We start from the raw sequence: 21945 nt of genomic DNA on the forward strand, positions 1-21945 counted from the left end.
TAAATACTAGATTAGGATTTTATTTTGGGCTTTGTATTTTGGGCCCAGTAGAATAGGGTTCTCTTTGGGCCATGTATTGGGCCTTAGAGGAAATTGGGTTTTAGAAGTAATTTTGGACCAAAAAGGGGAATTGGGCCAAATGGGCCAAGAGTAGTGTGTCTACTCTAGAAAAGCCTAGAAGCTTCTCAAACTTGCTCTCCAAGGATGAGAGTTAGCTTCCCATGGCAAGACAAGTGTGACTTGCTTAGGTAGCAAGTCACACCTCCCACATGCTCCTTTTTGGCTCTAAAATTCAACTTTCTAGACTCCTTTTTCCCTCTACATTTTGGAGACTCCTTGGTCTCATTTTAGCCTATAAATAGAAGGCTTAGGAGATGTATTTTTCAGCTTGAAATTGAGTAATGAATTGCTGCCCAAATTTGTGCACAAATCTCTTTTGAGCTCACCTTAGAGTAAACTCTTCTCTAGTTTACTCTAGTCTTCTTCCTTAGGTGATGAAGGATTGACCACAACCAAGGATGGAGGCACATGCTTAAGAAGACTAAGCATATTTAGAAAGGAAGTTCACTAATCCTTCATCCCTTTCATTTGTGTTTGTTATTTTTGATTCCCTAAGTTGACTTAGTTGAATCAACTTTAGTTGACTTGTTGACCTTTGACTAGGTTTGACTTGTTGACTATAGTTGACTTGACTTAAGCCAACATGCTAATCTATGTTTATTTGCTTTGTAGGTTAATTAGGAGTAAGAAAAGCAATGGTAGGTGGCGCATGGTGATTGGGGAGCATAAATGATGTGGATGAGAGAGTAAAGCAAAGGCATAATGCATAAAGCATAAAGTAAAAGGCATAAAACAAGTGTACCTATGTACCTTTGGTCTCCTTTGGTTTTAGCACACTTTGGCCACTTTTTGGAGACATATGAGACACATTCTTTGTCTCCTTTTGTGCTAGAACGAAATTAGCATTGCACACACCATAGTTGACTCTTTTGTCTCTCATTTTGTAACCTTATTTGACCTAGTTTCTAGAAGCTAGGGTTAGGTTTTTATAGACACATCCTTAGGTATCTTTTATTTGCTTAGAGGCCCCTAAACTCTTCTATATAAGGGGTGCTCCTAGACATGTAAAAGGGTTGAACATTTTGAAGTAAAAACATTCTTGTGTCTCAACCATTTGTGAGAGTTTCCTCCCTAGGGAGTGAATACTTTTAAGCCTTATCTTGCATAGCAAGTGGCGGCACACATCCACTCATCTTCAAGGTTGTCATGGCTTCACGCCACTACAAGGCTAGGCTAGAAGCCATGACAACCTTCAAGCTTAAGCCCATCAAGGGGCCTAATAACAAGAGGCATGCTAAAAAAGATCCAATTGGGCTTCATTCAAGATGGCCCAAACCCACATGAGCTTCTCACACTCTTCACATGGGCCAAAGAAGATGTGAAGATTTGAAGAGGTGTATCAAAGAGCAATCGAATAGCAATAAGATTGGCCCATTGTTTAGGCCTTGTTTTCTAGAATAATAAGACAAACAATGTGTAGTTGAAGTAATAAAATTGGGCTTGATTAAGCCTAATAGGAGATTTGGCCATGAGTTATCAAAAGTCCAAGGTAGACTAAGTGGAAGTCAACACTCCTTCCTACACCTCATGGATCATGCATCCCATGAAGCCAAGTCCACACTCCACCCATGTGCCTCCTTTATCCAAGGGTTAGAGAGTGTCTTCTTTTCCAAATCTTCATCCAAAGGCTAGGAAGATGCCTCTTTCTCCAAGCCACCATCCAAGGGTGATGATTAAAGCTTCTCCTCCAAGCTTGATCTAAGGGCCAGGAATTAGTCTAGCTTTTAGGCTCACATATAAAAGCCAAAAGTAGACCATTTGTACATTTTCACTCTTGAATTTTTGTGCAATAGACACTTTGAGGTTGAGAACACTCCTCACTATTGCCACTTGAGAGTGATCTTTTAGAGAAAGCTTACTCTCTTTACCTCTAGCCCCCTTCCTAGGCTAGAGCTACCTCTAAATCACTCATCCTTTCACCTATCCATTGCAAGCAAGAGCCTACAAATTTGCCTTCCACTCTTCCATGCTTCCTCCATCATTTTCGCTGCACTTGGAGCTTCATGTCTCCACCAAGCTCCATCAAGAGTGCACCTCTGTTGGAATCACGAAACAGAGCTTAGAAAAAGAGAGGGTACGGGTTAAAAAGCAATTTACGTGGAATAAAAATGGGTTTCTTCTAGCTCAAAGAAGAGTGAGAGTCAAACCCTAGCAGAGCTCACGTAGCAGCAAAGGGAGAGGGGATGGAAAACTGTTTTTCTGAAAAGTGCATAATGAAAGGGGTTAGGGATGGTTTAGAGGTTTTGGGCAGATTATAGTCCAGTCTTAGGCTCAACTAATTAGGACAGACCCTTAAATATAAGGAGCAGAAAAAGTGGATCTTACAATTTATTTATTTTTATTTGTAATATGTTACATTCACCTTTAAATTGTGGGATAGACGGAATAATATATAATATATTATACATTTATAAAAGGACCGATGGTTTTAAAGTTGGGATTTGAATAATTGATCTTCATATAATTACTAATTGTAATGGGAATGCAAAGTAACTATTAAATACTTTTGGTTCACAAAATCAGTTTTATTTTGTTTTTCTTGATTAAAAATATAATAACTTTTAATAATTCTTTATTTATACTTCGTAAAAGAGATGTGAATAAATTTATTTTTATTGTTTAAAACTGTCTGGATCTTATTTAGGACAACTTTTTTTACAGGTAAAAAATTTAAAATAATATATATAAGAATTAAAATAATCTCATCAGTAAATTTACACTGAAATGTGTATATTAAGTGTAGAAGGGCAATATTGATTTACATTGATTTTCTAGGAGTTAAATTCTTAATAAATAATTTTTTTTATTCTCAATTAATTGTAAAACTTTTGTTAGAATCAAATAAAGTATAAAACATGCATGAAAATTTTGTCAAATAAAGTGTTTCTTGTAATTAAATTACAAATTACTGAAGTAAAAATTTAATTCTAATTGAAGGATGACATAAAGATACATAAAGAATGGTGTTTTCTATAAAATAAAAACAAAAAATTTATAAAAAGAAAAAACATTATACTAACTTAGCAGTGGCGGAACTTGACCAAAAATTGTAGGGGTGCCAAATTATATTTGTTATATATAATTTTTTTTAATTAAAAAATAATAATTTCTTTTAATTAAAAAAATTAATTTTTTTACATCATTTTTTTATTCAAAATAAGCATTCATGACAATAGAATCTAAACAATATAACAATAATATATATGAAAGAGTAACATAAAGTTTATCATCAACAATAATATAAAACAAAAGTTACCTTTATTCAGAGTGCTCCTTTACGCTCTTTCAATGACTTAAAATCTTCAATAATTGAATCAGAGCTGAAGCTAGTTGCAATATCCCTTTCAATATAGATTATCATAGTGTTTGCTAAAAATTTAGCCTCCATCTTATTTCTCAACTTGTTCTTGATTATTTTCATTGTAGAAAAAGATCTTTCAGTTGTAGCTGTAGAAACTGGAAGAGTCATGATAAGACGAAGTAATCTATCTATCAAGTAGTAAACTTCAGACTTTTTTGTTGTTGCCAAACATGTACATAACTCTTGCATTGTTGATAAATTCTTCAAATTTGAATCTTGACGAGCATCAATAATGAAATGTTGAAGTTGAAAATTCAAATTAATCTTCTCTTGCTCATTGAAATCCATGGGATAATATTTTTCCACAAGAGTGCAAATTTTATCAATATTAAAAGCTTTATAAGCATCCTTAGGATCCAAAGCAGAGCTTAGAATTAATAACTCCATTGCTTGGTCATTAAATCTACTATTTAACTCTTGTAATTGCTTATCAATGGTAACAAAGAATATTTCAACTTTGAAATAATGCTCCACTTTAATATGATCCTTTTGGTGACGAGAGCGTCCTTGCCTTGCTACATAAGAAGCCCCAAAATTAGGCACCTCAATATCATGTTTTTCACAAAAAGAAGTCACATTTTTTAATAACTTATCCCAACCATTTTCTCTTAAGTTTTGAATAAGTCCTTTTGTAGAACAAACTAGACGCATAGCATTAACTATATCTTGAGATTGTTGTTGTAATGCTTGACAAAGAACATCTATTATCCCCATAATTTCTCTCATCAAATACAAGATCAGTATAAACTCAAACGAGGTCAAGCTTTTGTAAGCATTATCAACATCACCACGTTGTGAATAAGTAGATCCATCAACAGTAATTTTTTCTAGAACTAAACAAGTTGCATCATACATATTGATAAAGCTACAAATAGAAGAGAAATGGGAGCTCCAACGGGTATCCCCAGCTCGTTTTAAAGTACCAATTTGATTTGCCCATTTACCCTTTTCAAGCTCATCAATTTCTAACAAATATGCAATTTCATCTAACTTGGCAGCCTGTAACTCATCATGACGTTTACTAGAAGAGCAAACAATATTGGCAATGAAAGTCAATTTTGAAAAGAATTGGTGAATTGGAATAACTTCTCTTGATGCAGCAACCAAGGCAAGTTGTAACCGATGAGCAAAACAATCAACATAATATGCATAAGGACAATCAGTCAAAAATAATGCTTGTAATCCATTCCATTCTCCTCTCATATTGCTAGCACCATCATACCCTTGACCACGGATATTAGAAACATTAAGATTATGTCGAGATAGTACAACACACAATTCATTCTTCAAAGTTATTGCTGTAGTGTCTTTAACATGCATAATATCAAAAAATCGTTCTTGAATAAAACCATTTTTATCAACAAATCTCAAAACAAGAGCCATTTGCTCTTTTTTTGATTCATCACGAGCTTCATCAACAACTATACAAAACTTGGAATCCCCAATTTCCTCACGAATATGATTTTCACTTTACTAGAAAGAATATTCAATAACTCCTTTTGAATTTTGGGTGAAGTATATTTGGAATTGAATGGAGCATTTTCCAACATAACTTTTGCAACTTCATCATTGTATGATGCTATGAGTTTTATCATCTCAAGAAAATTACCTTGGTTCCTCGATTCAGTACTTTCATCATGACCTCTAAAAGCACAAGCTTGAAGTGATAAAAAACGAACCGTGTCGATTGAAGTCTTGAGACGTAACCGATTCTTCATAATTTGATTTGAGCTTTGCACTTCCAAAACATTCCTAATGTGACAAAATTTTGATTTAATAAGTCTTGACAAGCAGACACTGCAATATTGTGTGGTGAACAAGGATCCTTCCCAATGTGTTTAAGGAAAGCACAATTTTTTCCATTATTAACTTTCCTCCTATTTTTAAAACCTATAAAATAACATTCAAAAAGTTAAAACATGTTGATGACAATAAACTTATTGCCAATTAGAATTCAATGAAAATAAACTCAATTACCTGTAACAATGAAAACATCTGAGCCAGGTCGTCCTCTTGGTTTTTTACTAAAAAGATAGCACGGTAAGCAATATGCAACATCTTTTAATGGCAAATACTCTAACCATAAAGGAAATAAGCTAAACCATGTGTACTGAAATCTTCTTGGATGATCATCTTTACCAGAAAATGGATAATTTTCTAGACGCATTTGATATGGACCCCATTTTAGATAAGCCCTTCGTACCTCATCAATTTGATTTGGTGGGTATTGCCAAATTTGAAGACGCTTTCCCGGATCACGTTCTAAAGTATTTTCAAATTCATTATGTGTAACTTTGGGAACCTTAGAGAGTTGTTTTTCATTTTTTTCAATATTTGGATTCTCATGAAGTTTCTCAATTTTAGATGACGTAGATGCATTTTTTTCATCTTCATCACAAGCCTTCCTCTTGAAAAAAGAATCAATTCTTTTACTCTTTATCATAATTTTTCTAATATAAATTTTTCACCTCTCACCTATTTACAAAAAGATAAAATTATGAATACCCAAAATTAAATCTTAAAAGCAAGACTCAATATTTTAAGAAAACTAATAACTTCTAAATGATTAGCTTCCCTTACCTTAGAGTAGATTCCTAATCTTGTTCTTCCCTTACACAACTTCAAAGCTTAAAATAGCTCTATCTACACAAATAAGAGTTTGATCAATAATTAAAGGATGATTTTATGATCTCTAACAGATAGATATATGCCTAGAGCGTAGAAAAGCCACATACAAGAGGGAAACATATTGCTTCAAAAATAAAAAGGAAAAGATGAACTTACTCAAAAGAAGAAATTGTTCGGTCCAAAATGTTCCTTAACTCTTCAATTTTGTCGTAGTGCAATTTGATTTTGAAAATAATAAGGAATTAATGGTGAAAATTGAGATGGAAATAAAAAGGGGAGAAAGAGTTGGAGGCACGGAAGAGAGAAACCAAATAGAACAGTATAAGAAATTATAATAGAGAACAAAACGTGATTTTTAAATTTTAAAATAGATTTTTCAAACTAAATTAATATAAATAAGGTAATAATATATAAATAAAGTAATAATATATAAATAAAGTAGTAATATATAAATATATATTTTAAATATATAGAAAATAAAATAAAATAAAAATAATTAATATAAATAGAGTAATAATTTTTAAATATTATTTTTTAAATATATAGAAAAAAAAAGTGAAAACAAAAACGGTTGGGGGAGCCTTGGCTCCCCCTGTCCCTTAATAATTCCGCCCCTAGTCAGTTTGGCAAATTTCTCATTTCGACAAATTTAATTACATATATATTTCAACGAAGCGCCCCTTGATCATTTGTAAAGGTAAAGTAAGGAAATAAAGATGCACCAATCCTTGGTGAAAAGCAAATTAAATTAATACAAATGATTTAATTCAGACCACTGACCCACTTTAAATGAAACAAATTTGAAGGCTTCTTAAATTTCAACTCATTCACTCGTACAACTATTTCAACTCATTAAAAATAAAAATTTAATCTGTTTTAATTCTATTTTTAGAAACTTTTTGTTAAATTTGTCAAGAGGTCATTTTTCATTATGTAAATAAATAATAAAAAACTTTATTTTCTTACCTTTCTATACCTGAATGTAGTGCCAGTTTCTGTACGTCGCAGCCCACCCAACAAGGAAGGAGCTCGACACCATAAGGCGAGAGCTCGGGTACTACAGACCCAATTTCCAAGGCAACCCTGCCATTCACGACAGATAACCGGTCGTGGAGATTACTTTAAATAAGGTTTCTAGAGATGTATCCACTTGTTGGTCCGCACACTATGAATCGATTTTGGGAAATCACGTGTCGGCTTACACTCTATTAAGCTTCTCAGCTGCAGTTAGTAGGGATGCCTATAGGAAATTATTCAAACCCTTAATGTTGTTCTACGGACAATGCTCACTCCTGCATAAGAGACATGCTAATCTTCACTCTATCATTCCTCTAAATAAGTCCAACTTGGTCCGGTCGGTTATGCTGAACCGATTGGCCTACCTGGAAGTCAATTGATCTCCTAATTAAATGTAAGCATGTCAGTAATCAAGATTAAAGAGGATTAGATCATGATTAGGTCGACTCTAATCAAATACCTACGAAGAAAACTATAAATATTGGTCAAAGGTGTGGTTATTGGAACTTTTATCTCACATTAATTACAACATTTATTACTTTCACTGATCAATCCTGCACTGACTTTGTTAGAATATATTTACAATATTGTTTTGCCCTTTATTATATCTTTTGTCTTTTGTGTAACAATAAGGTGATTCTAGAAATAGTTTGTTGTTGACTGTCAATAGTGGTGTTGACTCACCTCTTAGGCTCTATATAATATTGTTTTTGTGCTCTCTGACATTTGGGGAAATATATCAGATATTATGCCTACTCTATATTTCTCTCCATTCTAATAGACTTTTGCATCAGAGCACCTTTAATAGGTACCCACCGATCGGTTGAGGAACACCGAGCAAGGAGCATAGACAAGAGACTTGAAGGACCTAGAAATTGTTTAAGTGGAATTCGACCATACACCTAAGACATTTTGGTGCCCAACGTGGGGCTGAACGATCATTTTCTCAAACTTAAATGGTGACCACAAGGAACATGGCGAGCAATATTGTGATAAAGGAAGCTTCAACAATTAAGTCAACACATGGAAGATGTGGATGAGGATGTAGAAATAGATGGACGAGATGCAGAGGAGGTATGAAGAGGAGTTAAGGATCTTGCGAGATGAAAATGCTGCCACAAGGCAAGAGAGGAATGGTGAAGACCTGGTGCCGTCCACTCCAACCTTCCTAGGAAAAAGCAGCCTCAGGACGAACCGACTAGAAAACAACTAGAAGAACATGCCCAAATAGTTCAAGAAAGCAATGGAGCCAACGTAGGGGAGGCCTGTCTGTCGCTACCATTCAAACAGAAGGATTCCCCTACACCCCAGAAATCTTGGACACTCAATGTGAGACTTAGACTCACACTTGGATTGGATTTCCAATAATCTCCTCCTCAAATGTGAGTCCCTTCAGATTTTCAATACAGAGACTCGTCTAAGTCTATCACCAACACTAACCTAGCTCTGATATCACTGATAGGTTTTTCGAGGGAGGATCACCTAGGAGATACAACACCAATACATAAGCTCAATCCACACATAAGATTGATATTAACTTCATTATTATCTGGTACTAAACTTTCTCATTTTTAGTCAATGTGAGACCTAAACTCTGATTTCCAACAAAAACAACGAATTTGTTTAATCTAGCTGCACAACGCAAAAGGCATCAGCACCTTAGTGGCAAAACCAACACCTTTTCCAATCAACGGTGTGTAGCAAAAGCTTTTGTAATGGAACTTCTTTGGGTGATCATCTTTCGCATGTAAGTTATACAATGGCCACTAAGCCTTACCGTTCATAAAAAATCTGTTAAAGTACAGCAGAAAACATAAGCAAATTAAGCAACGAGTCATTGTTGAAAACTGTTCCTGTAGAGAACAAATAAGATACATTAGGCACAAGTGTACCGACGAGAAGTAAAGGAGGGGGGTAAGGAAAAGGTGGAGGAGTTGCAGGGGAAGGTTGATAAGTTTGAGGAGGAGAGGGCCGCTTGGAAGAAGGAAAGGGAGAGTTGGGAGGAGGAGAGGTGATGAGTGCGTATTTTTGCCCTCATTTAATGTTTAATTATAGGTATTTAATTGAATTTGTGTGCTTAAAGATTGATTTAATTGGGATTTCCTATAATTGGGTTTATTGAGCTTGAGATACAAAAACATGTTAAAAATAGCTTTTTAGTTGCATAAATGTTCGTTGGATATTTTGAGGTGTGTTAGTGCAGCTGCAGCTAAGTTGAGCTCATGGAGGTGTGGAAATATATTGATTAAAGCTTTATGACACCTTAAAGATAAATCCAAGAATAAGGAATTATCAAAAGCACAAAAGTTCAAGCCAAGCATTGCATGAAGACGGCAAGAAAAACTTGAAAAAGTGAAGAAGTTTGGCTAAACCAAGAAGAGAGGAACAAAAAAATTGGACCTTGCGGTTTTCTTTATCTTTATGATAGAGATAATTTGGGAAAAAGATATCTTTAGATATTTTATTTGATATTTTTAAATAATTATCTTATTTAATTATATCATAAAATATTAAAAGATATTAACTACCAAATCTTTTTAAATATGACAAGATCTTCTGGAATCTTTTTAGATCCACAACAAACAAATATATCTTGAAGATATTGGATTATTTAGAAGATAATTTGAGAAGATTGCAAAGGGTTGATTTGGAAAATTAATTCAAATATTAATTGGTGATAATTTATCATATATCTTTAAGTAATTAATTAATTTAATTATATTAGATATTGATATTATCAACCAACTATATTTGTCAAATAGTATATATCTCTCTAAATATTTTTAAATATTTATATTTATCTTTATTTTAAAAGATATTTGAGAGATTTTAGCACCAGAAAAGCCCAGTCCAATTCCTATATAAAGAGACCAAGGGAGAAGTAGAAAACAAGCTCGGGACTTCGGAGTTTTGGAACCCTTAGGGGTGCCTAATTTCGTTTCCTTTCTCTCTCTTTTCTTCTCTCTATTCTTCTTTTTATTTTGTATTCCATGGATTGCTAAACTTCTTGGGTTGATTCCATTGTAATTTCATTATGGATTTTGAGGTTAGAATGAATTAATTTCTTTGTTCTTTTTATTATTGTTGAGGTTTTAATTCATCTATGTCTTTTATCTTTGAATCTCGTAAAAAGTAATGATTTTAAATCTATATGCATGTTGATCATATGAGTTCAAGGGTTTTTAAATTTAATTGAGACTTTACTTTGATTTTATTTAGAAACTTTCATGTGATTAAATGAGTTTTTACCAATAATTGAGACTTTACTTTGGTTAAAGGTATTTACTCTAATGAAAATTAATCGAGACTTTACTTTGATTAATTAAGCTTTTTATTTGGTGAGGAGATAAAAGAATAGACATGATTAGGCATAGTAAAATTTGATTGAGACTGTACTTTGATTGAATTTACTATGGATAATCTAAAAGTTCTCACTTTTAATTGAGACTGTACTTTGGTTAAAAGTGAGAACGCCAACAAATTAATTGAGACTTTACATTGATTAATTTGCAAATCTACAACAATAATTAATTGAGCAATAATCTTTAGATAACCGATGATGAATCTATTTTGAAAAAGCAATGGAATCAATCTATTTTCTTTTCTATTGTTTTTATTTCTTTTTATTTTTTAAATTTTATTTCTATCTTTGTTTATCTGAATCCCCTATATTTTTTATTTTGTTTGACTAACCGCTTTGTATAGTTTTATAAGAACTAATTTGTTAAAAATCAATTCTGTGTTCGTTGGGAGACGACTTTGGGTTACTTTACCCTTACTATTTTGTTGACTACTTTCTTAACAATACTGAAGTTGTTATAGATAAGTAGTATTAATTTGAACGCGTCAACGACAGCATTATCAAGAGGAAAAGGCTAGGAACCTGGAAAGTCCATTGCTTGGATTCGAAGGGAAAACTTAACAAGAGGATAGAGGATTTAGAGGCGGACTATGACGAGTTGAAAGAGAAGCATGATGGTGCTGCGGTTGAACTTGATGACTTGAAGGGTTGTATCATCCAAGAGCATATTAATGGTTTTCAGAAGGGATTACGGCAAGCAACCTTCTTTTATCAGGATGTGGACGCAGTCGATTCAAGATTTGATGTTAACAAGGATGTTGTTGATGGGTAGCTTATTAATGAAGATAAGAGCAGACCGGACGGGGAAGTAGAGAAAGAAGTGGTGGAGGAGGAGAAGGAGACGGAGGATGCCGTGGAGGGGGGCAACGATACAGTAAAATAGGAATTTTACTCTTTAATGATTTGAAACAATTATTGAGCCTATATCTGCAATAATCGGTACATTATGTTCGTGATACTTGGTACATTGCTTTGTGTTTATGTTTAATGTGATTAATGTTTTGTGTTTGTTGTCTTGTATGCCGGATGTTAATGATTTGTGATGTATGTTATGTTTGGCGAACTCGATTGTTTGTTAAGGGTGTTCGACCCAGGCCGCTTACTTGTGGTAAGGGTGGCGAACTTAAACGAATTAGCCAACGAATTAAGGGTGTTTGACCCAGGCCGCTTACTTGTGGTAAGGGTGGGGAAACTTAAACGAGTTAGCCAACGAATTAAGGGTGCTCGACCCAAGCCGCTTAGTTGTGGTAAGGGTGGGGAACTTAAACGAGTTAACCAACGAATTAAGGGTGTTCGACCCAGGCCGCTTACTTGTGGTAAGGGTGGGGAACTTGAACGAATTAACCAACGAATTAAGGGTGTTCGACCCAGGCCGCTTACTTGTGGTAAGGGTGGGGAACTTGAACGAGTTAACCAACGAATTAAGGGTGTTCGACCCAGGCCGCTTACTTGTGGTAAGGGTGGGGAACTTAAACGAGTTAACCAACGAATTAAGGGTGTTCGACCAAAGCCGCTTACTTGTGCTAAGGGTGGGGAACTTAAAACGAATTAACCAACGAATTAAGGGTGTTCGACCAAAGCCGCTTACTTGTGCTAAGGGTGGGGAACTTAAAACGAATTAACCAACGAATTAAGGGTGTTCGACCCAGGCCGTTTACTTGTGGTAAGGGTGGGGAACTTGAACGAATTAACCAACGAAAAGTGAAGTAAAGAATGGTCGCAAAGTTGGGAACCCTTTGTATTATTCATTGAATCTGGAGTGCCTCGTTAAAACCTCCCTGGCCAAAACCCTACTTAGGGAAAAAAAGACCAAGTTAGGAAAAAGAGTACACCCAGGGTTACAAGTGTTTCGATGTGATACAATATATGTTTAACTAAAGTAAAATTTGAGATGGGACACATTCCAAGTATTGGGTATTTCTTCACCAGATAAATGCTCCAGGCGATATGCTCCTCCTCCCGCGTCTTCACGTATACGGTATGGGTCGTCCTAGTTGGCGGAGAACTTGCCATCCTTCTTTCATGCACTGCTGGCCATTCTCAATACTAAGTCTCCTCTTATGAACGATCTTGGACATAGGTTTGCATTATACTTTCTAGCAGCTCTTTGTTTGGCGGCTAAGTTGCGTATTTGGGCTTTTTCTCTAAGTTCGGGTAGGAGGTCGAGGTGAGTGGCCATGTTTTGATGGTTATGGGTTGGGTCATATAGTTCTCGGCATAGGGATGGTTCGCCAATTTCGACAGGTATCATGGCATCTGCACCGTAAACTAGGCTGAGTGGGGACTCTTTTGTTGATGACTGAGGGGTGCACCTGTAAACCCATAGCACTTCTACCAGTTCTTCGGGCCATCGGCCTTTGGCGCTGTCTAACCTTTTGCGTAGTTCCACTAGGATAACTTTGTTGGCCGCCTCTGCCTGTCCATTGGTTTGTGGGTGTTCCACATAATTGGTTATGTGTTTGATGCCCAGACCAGTGTAGAACTTGGCTAGTTCCTTATCTATAAATTGTCGACCATTATCGGTGATGATAGTATGCGGAACACCATATCGGCATATAATATCTTTCTAGACAAACTGCTGTACCATCTGGGTTGTGGTAGTGGTCAGTGGTTTGGCTTCTATTCACTTGGTGAAATAATCAACGGCTACTATTAGGAATTTCACCTGGCCCTTGCCGGGGGAGAAAGGGCCGAGGATATCCATTCCCCATTTAGCGAAGGGCCATGGGGATAGTATGGAATGAAGTTGTTATTGTTTTTGGTGGATGAGGTTGCCATGTTTTTGGCATGGTTTTCATTTTCTGACGTAGTCCTGGCAATCTGCTACTATAGTCGGCCAGAAGTAACCGGCTCGAAGGATTCTAGTGGCCATAGTACATGCGCCGGAATGGTAGCCGGAAATGCCTTCATGTAACTCCTTAATGATATATTGTGCTTGTTCTGCAGTGACACATTTGAGAAGCGATTGGCCGTATCCGCGTTTGTAGAGGTCATCGCCTATCATGGTATATCTGGCTGCCTTAGTCAGCCAAGTTTTGTCAGTATCTTGTGGGGGGTTGCCGGTTTGAAGATATTGGATATAGGGGGTGGTCCGGTTGTGGGTTTGGGGAGGGGTGATATTGTCGGCTGGGGCGTGGGTTAGGTTATGGCAAGTATTTGTGATGGAAGGTGTGGATAATGTTTGTTGCAATAGGGATCGGTGACGACTTTTTAATTTGGTGCTGGCTAATTTGGATAGGATGTCGGCTTTGATGTTGTCGGTCCTGGGAATGTGTTCGATGCGGACTTGTTCAATAGCGGATTGAATGACTGTGCGGACCAGATGGTAATATTGTAAAATGATGGGGTCTTTAATCTGGAATTCGTCATTTAGGTGGCCTACAGTAAGCTTGGAGTCGGTTTTGCACGTTAAAGTTTTGACGCCAACTTCGCGGGCAAGGGAAAGGCTGGCGAGGATGGCTTCGTACTCGGCTTGATTGTTGGATGTTTTGAAGGCGAAGTGGAGGGATTTCTCAATGAGGATATCGTTGGGCCCTTCTAACACGATACCAACACCGATACCTTTCGGATTTGAAGAACCATCTACATGAAGCGTCCACTGGTCCTCCTTGGGTGTCTGTTGGAGGTCATTAACAAAGTCTAGAAGGCATTGGTCTTTCATGGGGCCATGAGGTTCATAAGGAATGTTAAACTCTGACAACTCAATGGCCCAGGATGACATCCGTCCTGCCAGGTCTGGTTTTTGCAATATCTTCTGGATTGGGTAGTCGGTTTTGACGGTGATGCTGTGGTTTTGGAAGTGTGGGCGCAAGCGGCGAGCTGCGTGGACCAAGCACAGGACCAACTTTTCCACCATTTGATATCTGGTTTCAGGATCTTGCAGCGTTCTGCTAACGAAGTAGACATGATGCTACATGCCGCCTACATCTTGGACAAGCGCGGTGCTGACGGTGTGGTCGGTGGCTATCATGTAAACTAGCAGGGCTTGACGAGTGTCCGGCTTGTGGAGGATAGGTGGTGAGGTAGGGGTGGTTTTCAGTTTTTGAAAAATTTGTTCACAATCGCCAGTCCATGTGAACCGGGCGGATTTTTTGAGGAGTTGTACTATGGGTTGGGTTTGTTCAGCTAGTTTAGGAAGGAAGCGAGAAATGGCTATAAGGCAACCTATGAGGCGTTGGACATCTTTGATGGTGGTGGGACTACGCATTTCGATAATCGCCTTGCACTTTTCAGGATTGGCCTCTATGTCGCGCTGGGTTAACATGAATCCAAGAAATTTACCGCGGTCGACACCGAATACACACTTGTCGGGGTTGAGGCGAAGGTTGTATTGGCGTAATGCGGAGAAGACTGCGGAGAAGTCCTGGGCGTGTTGGTGATGGCTTGGGGATTTGACAACCATGTCGTCGACGTATACTTCGACACATTGTCCCATTAGATGGTTGGAAACTTTGTCCATCAACTGTTGGTAGGTTGCTCCAGCGTTTTTTAGACCAAAAGGCATAACTCTGTAAAAATAATTGGCGTCGTCCATGATGAAGGCGGTCTTGTTCATGTTGGATGCGACCATAGGGATTTGATTGTAACCAGAATATGCATCCAAGAAACTGAGTACTTTATTCCCCGCCGCGCCATCAACAAGTCGGTCAATATTAGGTAAGGGGTAGGCATCTCGAGGACAGACCTTGTTTAAATCTGTGTAGTCTACACACATCCGCCATTTGCCATTGGCTTTCTTCACCAAGACTACGTTTGAAAGCCAAGTGGTGTATTGAGCTTCTTCAATGAATCCTACGCTCAGTAACTTATTGGCCTTCGCCTTAGCTGCTCGGCGTCGTTCTTCGCCGAGTTTGCATTTTTTCTGAGAGATGTAGCGGGCTTCTTTGTAGATGGATAGCTTGTGGGATGCTACTAGATGGTTGCGGTGGTATGCCCTGGTTGGGTGGAGGGGAAATGAATGGGATGGGTGGAGGGAATGGGTGTTTGTTGGGTGGTGGTGAAGGTGTGAGGGGTGGGGTTGTATTCGCTTTCTTCTTCTGTGGGCTGAAAGGTCGGGGACCTTGCAGCCTTAGATGCCTCCTTGGCTTTTCCCTTCTGAGTGGGGTCGGCCTCGATCTTTCGCCTGAGGCGAGAATTTTCTTGTCACAGTGCCTCCATCTCATCAGCGCTACGTTTCTTCAGGTCTGCCAGCTCCTATTGCATTTTGGCCTGGCCGTCTAGGATGACGGCCAGATCTGGGGTGATGTTAGCGGGTCCTGAGGGACCAACATCAGCTTGCTTGTTAACTCCAGCTCTACTACGGGTGGAAACCATCTTTGGAGAAAAACGGGTAGTAAGGTGTTGTCTCGTGCCCCACGGTGGGCGCCAATTGTTCTTGCAGAGAACAAATAAGATACATTAGGCACAAGTGTCACCTTACCCATATATTCCACTATCTCCTCAGTTGGCCTCTTCCCGGTTGGCATGTGTCTGCTTGGACCCGGGGGTTACCTGCAGAAGGGACTCCGAAGCTTAAGTCAGCCAAAGCTCTCAAAAAGTCAAATCAGGTGATTAATGGAGTAATGAATGCGTACCTTTAATTATTGGGGTCCATGTGTATTTATAGAGTATTAATTATGTCTGGCCATGTCATGGGCTAGGCCCTTGTTTGGGCTGTAGGTGGGCCTGGGCCCTAGCCCAGACCCTTAGTTCGATTATTGTGGACCCATTGGATATGAGGGGGCTTGGATTTCGTTAAGTGTCTTAAGGTTGTCGGCGTGAACCGACTACTCTCTTTAGCGGTCTGTATACGCTGTCTTAGGTGGGTTATTCCTCTCAGCGTCTTATGTTACCGGTTCAGGCCGGCTAGGCTTAGGTCAGCTCAGGCCAGTTACTTGAATGATTTTGCGTGTAGACGTGGTGATCGTTTATTATTATTTTACTAAGTTGGCCCGGTGTGGTACAAAAACTGTATAGAATATACGTAGGTGAAAACTCTCAAATACCAAAATACTATTATTGACAATTTAAGTACAATATATTTATAAGAACGTTATTCTTCTAACAAGTTGAAGGAGCCGGAAGGACATTTCCCACAAAATCTTCGGTCCATCACTTAAGGAAAATACATAACTCAATCTACAAGTCAATGTCAACGATCGAAATCTGTACAGTCAGAAACAAGCATCACTCTTGAAGATGCTACTATGATACTAATGTTACACCAAGTTCACTGCAACTCGTGAACTTGCATTTGAAGAAAATTTAGCTTTCTTTCACTCTTCACCAACTTAAATATGACACATGGTGTTTAAGTAAATCATCTTGGGCCAGAAAGTTCCATTGCTTGTGCAAGTAATGAAGAATCATCAGTGAGATCAGAGTACCGCTCTGAAGAGGAGAGTTCATTTCCTCTGCTTCTTGTGGATTCAGCTCTCTGTGAGGCTTCCCATTTCTCTGCAAGCCCATCTCCTTCAAGCATCCTAACCACTTCGGACATCTTGGGTCTGTGACTTGGAAGGTACTGAGTACATAAAAGAGCCACTTGCACAATTTCATCAAGCTCAATCCTATCATAGTTATTTTTCAGGTCCTTGTCAACCAACAAGTCAATTTTCTTCTCTTGATGGATTTTCTTCACCTGCAAGTATAGTGATGGCGAATACATTTAGGTCACATGACATTATAGCTCATTTATACTGAAATAATTACGAAAAAAATTATTTTGACTGGTTTATCTGTGAATATTTTTCATTAGGTAAGTAAATAAACAGACAACAGAAAGGCATGTAAACTTGACAAACTATATTGTTCGAAATTTTTTTGGTTAGTTTTAGTCCTCCTAAATATAACTAGTTTAAATGGTTACGATATAATGTGCCATGCATCTCCACATGTATATTTGAAAACCTTTATGGTTAGTTTTAGTCACCCTAAATATAACTATTTTAAAAGGTTGTTAAGATAGTAATTTAGAAATTTGTAAAAAATAAAGTGAATATTCACCCAGTCTAGCATGGCTCCTTTCTGGTTTACTGCTTTCCCAAACTCAAGCGCTCTTTGGCCAGATATTAGTTCAAGAAGAAGAATTCCAAACCCAAACACATCTGTCTTCTCAGAAGATTGACCTGTTGAGAGATACTCAGGGGCTATGTGCCCCACAGTGCCTCTCACTGCTGTTGTCACATGTGAATCCCTGTGATCTAACAGCTTTGCCAGCCCAAAATCTCCCACTACAGCTTCACAATAATCATCAAGCAAGATATTTGCTGCCTTTACATCCCTGTGAATAATTTTTGGATCACACTGTTCATGCAAATATAACAAGCCTCTTCCAGCTCCTAATGCTATTCTCTTCCTCGTAGGCCAGTCCAATGCTGGCTTGGCTGTTTCATATAAAGGTAATGAATACTTCTACATAAAATAAATTATATACTGTGACAGTAATCTGCCATACCTTTCAGACGAGAAGCGACACTTCCATTTGACATGTACGGATAAACCAAGAGCCTCTCTGTAGTTGTCATGCAGAAACCATATAGCCGAAGAAGATTCCGATGGACGGCTAAGCTGATCATCTCAACTTCAGTCTGGAATTGGATCTCACCTCCAATAGCGTTACCATCTTTCAGCCTTTTTACTGCTATAACTGTTCCATCCTGAAGATACCCTTTGTACACATTTCCGAAACCACCTTTGCCGATCATGTTCTTGCTGCTGAAGTTGTTTGTAGCAAGCTGAAGTTCTCTCAAGTGGAACTTCTTGAGGTTTCCAAGGAAAACCTCTTCACGGTGTTGTTCTGAAAGAGGAACAAGAGTTGAGTTAATCAAGAGTAAACCCATAATATACATACCAAGTTGGCCTGTGAATACTTCAGTTCAAGATCCACTAACCATTAACATCAAAGAATATTTGCTTGTTATGTCTTTGTCTCCACCATATGAGGAAGCCAAGTCCCAGAATTAGTAAGCATATGCAGCTTAAGCTTGAAGTAAACGCCAAGGCTGCTTTGTGACTCTTTGGTCTTTTGGTGGATTGTGAATCTTGAAAAGCATTTGAGAAAGTTGCGTTAGGGTATGAGAAAAAAGTAAATACGGGGGTGGAGTATGATGGAAGCAATGATTATAAACACGATAAGACAACTTAGAACTTGATAGTTTTTAACAGTTTTGTGAAATAATTATGCACCCTAAAAAGTACTTTTCGACTAAGTCCACATTAAGACCGATGAGAAGAAAAACTTTAGATTCAACATCATGAGGGTGAAAAAGCATACACAAATCTAAGACATCTGAGAACTATAATTACCTTGAGAATTATTTGGAGCCAAAGGAATTGACGTTGTCCTGAAGCAGTTCTGCTCGACTCCAGTGGCACATATCTGCGGATTGCCTACGATGCTGTTTCGAAAAAAGAAAAAACATACAATTAACTAATATCACTTAAACAGAATTTATATCAGTTTAACTCACGTGAGGAAAACAGAAAAATTTGAATGAGTAAAATTTAAAAGGAATTAAGACGAAACACCTTACTTGAATGTTTTTGCATTTATTCTTGGTACAGGTCCACTCAAGTTATTATAAGAGATATCCCTAAAACAAATTCGGCAGAAGACAAAAAACTCATCATAAATCAACTTAACTAACGAGGAGAAAAAGATCATGATAGAAGTCTAGAAGAGACTTACAGAAAGGCAAGTTGAGTCATGTTAGCCAAAGAGGAAGGAATTGGTCCAGTCAAACTGTTATTGTTAAGCCGCCTGATAAAAATTCAAATTCCTATCATCAAATTCTTGATAGGGAATTAACACACGTTTTGTCTGTAAAGCCTATAAAAGAATGCATAGCATTATGTTCTTGAACTAACAAGTAATGGAGACCCTTCATATGGGAAAGGGAATCTGGAAGTTGACCAGTGAAGAAATTGTCCGAAAGATCAAGAGTTTGAAGCTTTTGGAGCCTACCAATCTCTGAGGGGATTGGTCCTGTAATATTATTGTCCTGAAGAAGCCTGCAAAATGCATAGTAAGATAATATTCTTGACACAAACTTTCCCCCAATTTTTTCTTTTACTACTGTAAGTAGCATGTTACTCACACAGTGAGGAGGTTTGTTAAACTGCCTATGCTTGGTGAGAGGCGGCCAGATATATTTTGGCTTGGAATCCCACTGAAAAAGAAAAGGATGAAATATGTAGAATCTTAAGAAGAAGAAAAACAGTGAAACTGACTATATCTTGTTATGGTTTGGTTTTTTCAAGTTTGACATACAGGGCAGTGACAAAATGATCAGAGGAACATGTGACCATAGCCCAGTTGCAAGGATCTACAGCATCCGCATCCCAGTTACTCAAGACAGAATGAGGATCCATCAGAGAGTTCTTAATGCTCATCAGAGCTTGAACTGCATGTAAGACAAGAATTTATTAGGACATGAGATTGACCGTACACTTATGTGCTCTATGAAGTAAGGGAAATCACCTTCATAGTTGACACCTTTGGGAGAAAGCAAACCAGCCACTGAAGTCGACAGGAAGAACAAAGCTAAACAAAAGAGAGCTACATCCCCTATTCTTTCCATTGGGTTGAAGGATCAACACAAACTTATATTAGTTATTAGCACAACAAAACTGGATCAAGTTCTATCTTAAGGAGGGGGCAAGTAAAGGAGCAGGTTTTGAATGATTCAGCTAACACCACCAATTCCAACTTGGTTTGTTTTTGTTACATGTCATGTTTTACATCAGAAGAGGAACCTCAACCAAGTCCAACAGTACCATTCCCACCTGCTTTCAAGCTAGAATTGCACTCACTCCCACCCTTGTGTCAGACTTGAATCAGAGCCAATGGTAAAAGGACTTAAAAGAGAGCCAGCATGCCTGCTGATGGTTCAACAAAGAAAGGAAAGAATATATAATAAAAAGATATGAAGCACCCCTCCGTTAGCCTCTTTCTAGATAAATGTAAAAGATGATTGAAAAAGAAAATTCCATCAATCATGCATTGGTCTAAAGAGCAGGAGTGTAAAGTATTATTCTATTCCTTCAAATATAATACTAAAAGAAAAAAAAAAGTGAGAGCAAGTGAAGTATTATCTGTTAAGCACTCGGAAAGTTTGGCTCAAATGGACCTTAATCAGAAAAATTAACAAAGTGGGTCAATGAGTTTAGCTGCCATCAACTATGAGCGAGGAAAAGAGAACAGAAAGTGGATCACCTTGAACTTATAAGCTCTCCTAGGTGTCCTGTAGAAAAATTAGAATCCAAAAACATTCCCTGTCCCTGTGGTATGCCATTCATTATCTTTTAAGTACCGAACTCCACTTTCTTTCGTTTTATTCAATTATTATGAGAAAAAGTTAGAATCCCAAGGGATTGTGGTTGAGATTGGTGATGCAATGGCTCCTCCTTGTGAGATCTTTGTTGTGTCAATTATGTCTCCCATTTCTCTCACTGTTACTTTCTATTTTCTTTGGCCATGCTAATCTTAGTTGGCTACTCTTTATTGATTCTCAAGCACTCATTTTGTCTTCAAATAATCACATTCATCAGACAGTTCCTCTAATAAACAAGCCAAAAGAAACCTACTTTTAAAAGCAAAAGCTGTTCTCACACTGTTCTAAATTCTCCCTCTTGGAAAATCCCAAAATGCCCTCCTTAACAAACAAGCCAAGGTGAGGGCTTTTTAGTTTTTCCCATCACTGCTCTGTCGTGAAGTACAAGGGGTATGTAATGTCTATTTCACTCCCGTTTCTATAGGAACTTTTGATTTTAATTTTTCATAAAATTTGCTTTGTATAACAGAGCTGACATGCAGAAACCACCAAGCAAAAGAACTGACACCGAGATTATTCCAAACCTCAAATTAGAATCACAAAATCTTAATCGTCGAAATTGGAGTGTAATTCACAAAATGCAAGTTTTCTGTCAGCCCCATATGACAGAGCTCCGCTTAATCTGAACTGATTCTTTTTATGTTACTTTTAAAGCTTGGCTGAATTTCACGTTTAGGATTAACTTTTACAAGCGCGCGCGCACACATACATATATATATATATATATATATATATATATATATATATATATATATATATATATATATATATTCATGCGTAGAATATTAAGTTATTATAAGACTCAAACATTATCTTACCACAATCTTTGAATTTCTTGGACGGGTACTCCACGGTCTTGTTTGTTAAGTTCTCGTTACCCGGTATTTCGTTGGACATAGGGGAATGTACCTATAGAAAGGACTTTGACGATCAAGTTAGCAAAAGCTCTCAAAGTCAAAATGCATATTATAGTGCTTAATGAATTGTGTATACCTTTAATTACCTGGATCCACTTTTATTTATAAAGAATTAATTACTTGTGATATTTTTACTAGTTAATTATGGGCCAAGGCTTTTGGGTTTTGACTAGGTTTAATTGTTTTTGAACAAACATTGTTGGGCCTTATTAGACTTAATTAGGCCTT

The 21945-nt window shown here is 37.4% G+C and overlaps 1 protein-coding gene and 1 pseudogene across 1 annotated transcript; both read right to left on the reverse strand.

Moving 5' to 3' along the window:
* Positions 1 to 3382: 3382 nt before the first annotated feature.
* Positions 3383 to 5807, reverse strand: LOC114173260 (annotated as a pseudogene).
* Positions 5808 to 16450: 10643 nt separating this feature from the next.
* LOC114173515 (protein NSP-INTERACTING KINASE 1-like) lies at positions 16451 to 20425 on the reverse strand. The gene is made up of 11 exons (XM_028057971.1): positions 19948 to 20425; positions 19738 to 19870; positions 19565 to 19636; positions 19335 to 19478; positions 19156 to 19227; positions 19001 to 19060; positions 18774 to 18865; positions 18359 to 18508; positions 17923 to 18264; positions 17472 to 17851; positions 16451 to 17106 (listed from the first exon to the last, which is right to left on the reverse strand). The coding sequence occupies exons 1-11, from the start codon at positions 20045 to 20047 to the stop codon at positions 16786 to 16788; spliced, it is 1866 nt and encodes a 621-aa protein (XP_027913772.1). The 5' UTR covers positions 20048 to 20425; the 3' UTR covers positions 16451 to 16785.
* Between the last annotated feature and the right edge of the window lie 1520 nt (positions 20426 to 21945).

The sequence above is a fragment of the Vigna unguiculata genome, chromosome 2 (genome assembly GCF_004118075.2).
Source record: "Vigna unguiculata cultivar IT97K-499-35 chromosome 2, ASM411807v1, whole genome shotgun sequence".
Classification (NCBI taxonomy): domain Eukaryota; kingdom Viridiplantae; phylum Streptophyta; class Magnoliopsida; order Fabales; family Fabaceae; genus Vigna; species Vigna unguiculata.

Bases quoted from the DNA above. Each gene is read 5' to 3' on its own strand.
- LOC114173515 (XM_028057971.1), bottom strand. From the start codon at position 20,047: ATGGAAAGAATAGGGGATGTAGCTCTCTTTTGTTTAGCTTTGTTCTTC. The intron at 19,061-19,155 runs GTAAGTCTCTTC...AATTTGTTTTAG, and splicing joins ATGACTCAACTTGCCTTTCT to GGATATCTCTTATAATAACT. The intron at 17,107-17,471 runs GTGAATATTCAC...CTATACTTGCAG, and splicing joins AAGGAGCCATGCTAGACTGG to GTGAAGAAAATCCATCAAGA.